Raw genomic sequence first — 6,195 nt, 5'->3', positions numbered from 1 at the left:
TTTTAAATTTTTTTTTGCGCTTACTTGGAGTCCCCCCCCCCCTTTTTTTTGCTCAACAACTTTGGTCTCCCCTCCTTTTTTCCCCCTCTTCAACAGAATTTTTTTCCCATTTTTGGGGGGTATTTTTGTTTCAATCATCTGGCAACCCTATGCCCAGGCCCTCCCAGTGACCTTTAAGGCTTTTAAAATCAACCCCCGTATTCTACCTGAATTAGTGGAATAAAATCCAAGACGACATTCATGCCTCAAATTAAGGGCAGAGTAAACACTGTGTATTGAAATTTGGAAGTACTGGATGATAGGATGATCCACAGTCCTCTGTTATGAGGGCTCTGGCAAGCACTTTGAACTCCAATACTCCAGCCAAGTGAGCAGGAAAAACCTCAAGAACTTCTGAATGTTCAGTTCCTGTTTGATCAGTGTGGACAGCTCACCAGCATAGCTGAGTATATCCAGGATCACAAACGCCTTTAGCATGAAGTGTTTCTCACTCACCTCTGGATCCTTTTCAAGTTTCTAGTCAGGAGGCAGTGGATTTGATTGCTCTGTGTGGGGAAGAGTAAGTGCACACAGAGCTCCAAACCAGCAAAAGAAATGCTGATATCTATGCCAAAACTTCACAGGGCATGGTGAATAAGGGCTATCCCAGGGATACACAACAATGCTGCATGAAAATAAAGGAGTTTAGACAACCACACCACCTATAACTACTGCAACAATGTTTTCATCCCATGAAGCATTGGGATGCTAATCCAGAATTCCAATATGCTGCAGGAACTGTGAGATAGCTAGCTACAGCATCCCCTCCACCAACCACAGCCACCTAATAGGGACATTTAAAAACCACATTTGTTAAACCAGAAAGTCAAAGTCAAATTCAATAAAAATAACTTAATTTTGTAGTGCAGACATAACCTTTGTTTGCAGTTGCTTACACTTACAATTCCACCAACTGAGGGTTTATGTGCCCAGACATTTATCTTAAAAAAAAAATAGCTGACCTTTGGAGACCCAGAATAAAATGATTTAGCATAAATAAGAGACCCCCCCCCCCCCAGCCAACCACAGCATTAGCGGGACAGAAGTAGTTTACACCTATTATATGTAAATAACCATTTGCTGAGGAAAAGCCCCATTTCATCTCTCCCCCTTTTCTATCTTTTCTTGTTTTTCCTGTTGCTTTTCCACTTATTCTACCCTCTACTATTTCTCCCTCTATTCCTTATTTCTCACAATGCGTATTATTTTTTACACAGAGGTCATTGACAATTTTGAAGGCAATGGGGTTTGCAGAGGTATAGCTAAGGTCATAATTTGCAGAACATCTGTTTCCAAATGATGATTATAGTTGTGCAGATAAATTGATTCCTGTTATCTTGCTAGTCCAAGAGAAAAAATTGTTTCAGTGAAACAGTTTTCAGCTATTAAAATATTTATTTTAAAATAATTGTTTTAAATTTAAAACAAAAAAAGTCGTTTGACCCCAAAATAAAATATTTTGGTTAGATTTCAAGCATTTTTAAATGTTTGTTTTCATAGTAGAAGAGGACAATTTGAACCCTCTGCCTCCCTTCCCCCACAGAAAACTAAACATTTTTTCCAAAAGAGTGTCAGAACAAAATGTTTCAATTTTACTTGTTTAGGGTTCGTTTGTTTTTTTAAACTAATTTGGCAATACTGACATGAATAGTTTGCAAAATATTTTGGTATCTGAATCTGCGGGTGTGTCTACACTGGGCCACTTATTCCGGAGAATCAGCCGCTTTTCCGGAATAAGCCGCGAGCTGTCTACACTGGCCCTTGAATTTCCGGAAAAGCAACGATGCTGTACTGTACAAAATCAGCCGCTATTCCGGAAACCGTACGATGCTCCCGCTCGGGCATAAGTCCTTTTTCCGGAAAAGCTTTTCCGGAAAAGGGCCAGTGTAGACAGCTTTTCCGGAAAAGCAGAAGAAACGTAAAAAAGCGGTTTGGACGGCGGGAGACCCCGTAGAAGCCACGGACTTCCGCATTACCCGAGGGCTTAAAGAGCCAGCACGCTACTGGCCGCACGTGGCAGGAGGCCCTCAGAGACCTCCCTTCCCAGCTCTGCGACGTGGCAAGTGTGCTGCCCAGCCACCTCAGCGGAGGCATGGCAGCTCGAGGTGGTCAGCCACCGTCACCCGGGGCAGAGGAGGAAGCCCCCAGGGGCCGGAAGCGCAGGGCCCCATCCTGGACCCCCAGGGAGCTGGAGGCCCTCCTGGACCTGTGGGAGGAGGAGGAGGGTCTCCATGACCTCCAGTCCCGCCGCCGGAATGCTGAGCTGTACACCCGGATGGCCCGGAACCTCGCCCAGCAAGGGCACCCCAGCCGCAACTGCGAGCAGGTCCGCTCGAAGGTTAAGGAGTTGCGGCTGGGGTACGTGCGGGCCACGGAGGGGAGGGGAGCAGGGCCTGATGCCTGCCCCTATTTTGAGCGGCTGAACTCATTTTTGGGCGAGCCAGCCCCGCAAGGCCCAGCTGTCCCCGTTGACACCTGCCAGCACCCCCCGATCATTCGTCCCACCGAACCGGAGGAGGAAGACGACAGCGGCGGCGCTTCGGGAGAGGAGGCCAGCGTTGCCACCCAGCAGGCCCCCTCCAGCAGCTCCTCTGTGGCCGGGGAGGAACCCACTGGTGAGTCTTTGAAGGTTACACTCCCAAAGGGCGGGGGGCGGAGGGCGGGGGGAGCGAGACCCAAGTGTCCGGAGGGGGGAAGGGGAGAGCATGTCACTCAGGCCACGTGAGCTGCACGCTGCATAGCATGCGGCAGTTAGCAGCACGTGCAACCACGTGCAGCCTGGTGACTGAGCGGCAGGTGGCCGTGGCAGGCAGCTGCGGGCACGGCTGGGACCGTGCTTCTCACACACATTTCAGCGGGATCAGGGGGAAGGGTGGATGCCGGCTGGAACCGGCCAGGGCCCGAGGGACTCAGCCCAGAGCCTGCTGCTCCACCAAGGGGTGCAGCACAGGGAATGGCACACTGTCCCAGGCCTGGCTGTGAGGCACAGCCAGCTGCTCCTGGGATAAGTGCAGCGTCACAGTCCTGTGACCGTGGACCGCCACCGAGCCGCTCACCTGCTCCCAGTGCCTTGGCAGGTTCCCCGAGGGAAGTCCCCACTGCGGCCACACCTGTCCCTGGGCTACCAGGCTTGCGGGAGGGATAGTGGGAGGGAGATGGGCCCCTGAGTTTTGCTGCAAGGATGGGACATCCCCCCACCCAGTCACCCTTTCTGGTTCTGACCAGGAGATATCGCACGCAATGGGATCTGAGAGCCCAGACCGCCACTGACAGGTGTGCTCCCAGGCACTGCGTGGGGATGCATCTCGCTCCCTGTCAAACACCAGTGATTAGCCCTAAGCTTTTCACAGTGTCCACCGGCAGGGAGTTCCACAGGTGAACGCAGCACAAGCACCCTCCTGCCCTGCACGGAGCCAGGATACAGACCGGTGCTTACAATACTGCAAGGAGGACCCTACTCCCAGGGGTGGTCCTTCTTGCCAACATACAACACCCCCCGGGAGCAGGAGGGGAACTGAGTGGGCCCAAGCCACAACTGTGCGGTCACCTGGGGCTCTGGGGTGGAGGGCATGGAAGTGTGGGGACAGTGGATGGCCTGCCTGACTGACCCGTCCTTTCTTCTCTTCCCTGCAGCGGGACCCAGCACCAGACCAGCGACTCCAGCAGCAGCGGCACCCCCAGCTGCCCAAGCCCGGAGGACCAGGCTCCGACACCGGGACCAGCTGCTTCGGCGTCATGTCACCGCGGTGGAGGGGATCCAGACCTCCATTGCGGAGCGTGTGCAGGGGGACCAGGAGTGGCGGCAGGAGGGATGGGCTGCGTTCCTGGAGGAATGCCGCGAGATGCGTGCCACAATGGGCACCCTGACGGCACATTTAATACATGCCATCCACTATGGCATGGCCGGACCGCATGCCCCCGCCATCCCTCCGGGAGCACAGCCCATGCCCCCTCCTATCCCTGCTCCTCTCCCAGCTCCTGCTCCTCTCCCTGCTCCTGCTCCTGCTCCTGCTCATGCTCCTGACCCTGACCCTGCTCATGCTCCTGACCCTGACCCTGCTCATGCTCCTGACCCTGACCCTGCTCATGCTCCTGACCCTGACCCTGCTCATGCTCCTGACCCTGACCCTGCTCATGGTCCTGCTCCTGACCCTGAAGACCGTGCTCCTACTCGTGCTCCTACTCGTGCTCCTACTCGTGCTCCTACTCGTGCTCCTACTCGTGGGCACCTCAGCGTGCAGGCTGCCCCAACGCGGTCTGCCCAGCGTGGGCAGGTCCGCCCCCAGAGGGGCGCTCGCAGGGGCCACCCGTCCCAGTAACTGCCCCCCCCTCCTTCTCGCAGTTAAAGGTCCCCCCCTCCTTCTCGCAGTTAAAGCTCCCCCCCCTCCTTCTCGCAGTTAAAGGTCCCCCCCTCCTTCTCACAGTTAAAGCTCCCCCCCCCTCCTTTGTAAATAAAAAGTTCTGTTTTCATTTCAATCTTGTGTGGTTATTGTGTTCCTCTAGTAACTGTACAGAAATTATGTGAGATGCCAATTAGCCACTTCAATTTAAAGAGGGTTACAACTGTGGACAACAAATTCATGACTCTATCACCGGGGGGGGGCTTTTTCAGTGGTCATTGGTTCGCGGCGCATAAAGAAATACTTGAGACTTTTCAGTAAAGATGTAAACCAGAAACTATATTTACATAGCAACAAACAAGCAGAAAAAAATGGTTACAATATGCAGTACAGTACACATTCAAAAACATAAGTTAGGCGCAGGGAGGACGATTGTGGTGTTGCTGGCCACCTCGATCCTTTGGTCCTTCCGGGCCTCAGGAGAGGAACAGCCAGGAGATCCCTCGACGGATGACTGTGGTGTTGCTGGCCACCTCGATCCTTTGGTCCTTCCGGGCCTCAGGAGAGGAACAGCCAGGAGATCCCTCGACGGATGACTGTGGTGTTCCTGGCCATGTCAGTCCTTTGGGCCTTCCGGGCCTCAGGAGAGGAACAGCCAGGAGATCCATTGAAGATGGCACTGATGTAAGCCTTCGACACAAGTCCCAAATCCTGTTGGCTGTTCCTCAGGACGGCGATGGTGGCCTAAACCCTAGCCTAACTTAAAAGAAAAACCCTAACTACACCCGACGCACCCGACGAACAGACTCGATGACGGCCGCGATGTGCTGTGACCCGACGCTTTACTATACTATGGGGAGGGGGGAGGTAAGGGGAGGAGGTGGGGAAGGGTAGGAGCTGGGACGGAGTACTCTGGGGTGACCCAAGCGACCCTGCTACGGGGCTTGGGCAAACATGTCCACCAGGGCCTCTCTAATGCGCACCGCCTCCTGGCGCGCCTGGCGGATGGCAGCTGTGTCGGGCTGGTCCAAGGTCTGTGCCTCAGCTGCCACCCATGCAGGGAGGAAGGCCTCCCCACTGCGCTCCACAATATTGTGGAGCACGCAGCACGCGGCCAGCACTTCTGTTGCATTCTGCTCACCCATGTCGAGACGGGTGAGCAAACAACGGAAGCGGGCTTTTAACCGTCCAAACGCCAGCTCCACTGGGTTTCGGGCCCGGTTGAGGCGGTCGTTGAACCGGGCCCGGTTCTGGTCCGGCTGCCCCGTGTAGGGCCGCATGAGCCAGGGCATCAGGGGGTAGGCCGCATCCCCGACGATGCAGATGGGCATCGGCACATTCCCGACAGTCAAGTCCCGCCGGGGGAAGTAGGTGCCCGCCTCCAACCTCTGAAACAGTCCTGAGTTCCGGAGGATGCGGGCGTCGTGTGCCCGGCCGGACCAGCCGCCGTAGATGTCCAGGAAGCGACCCCGGTGATCCACGAGGGCTTGCTGGACGATGGAGCAGTACCCCTTGCGGTTCATGAAATGGCCCGCTCGATGCTCCGGGGCCCGGATGGCGATGTGGGTGGCGTCCAGGGCTCCCCCGCAGTTGGGGAACCCGAGGGCAGCGAAGCCGGCCATGGTCTCATCGACATCGCGCAGGCGGATGATTCTTGGCAGCAGGACGTCGTTGATGGCGTGGACGACCTGCAGAAGGGTGCAGAGAAACACAAGGGAACACATTACATACAGCCAGGGGTGAGTGTGCGCTCCCTTGGGTCCCCCCCTTGATTCCCTCTGTACACACACACACACACACACACACACACACACAC

The 6,195-nt window shown here is 55.0% G+C and overlaps 1 protein-coding gene across 1 annotated transcript; it reads left to right on the top strand.

Moving 5' to 3' along the window:
* The first annotated feature begins 1,735 nt into the window (after positions 1–1,735).
* LOC149523803 (uncharacterized) lies at positions 1,736–4,412 on the top strand. The gene is made up of 2 exons (XM_089781193.1): positions 1,736–2,654; positions 3,673–4,412. Exons 1-2 carry the CDS (start codon positions 2,132–2,134, stop codon positions 4,356–4,358), a joined length of 1,209 nt encoding a protein of 402 aa, XP_089637319.1. The 5' UTR covers positions 1,736–2,131; the 3' UTR covers positions 4,359–4,412.
* The last annotated feature ends 1,783 nt before the right edge of the window (positions 4,413–6,195 follow it).

Source organism: Pelodiscus sinensis, chromosome 11 (assembly GCF_052426305.1).
Source record: "Pelodiscus sinensis isolate ZL-2025 chromosome 11, ASM5242630v1, whole genome shotgun sequence".
NCBI lineage: Eukaryota > Metazoa > Chordata > Testudines > Trionychidae > Pelodiscus > Pelodiscus sinensis.
This window is presented reverse-complemented; position numbering and strand designations above follow the sequence as displayed.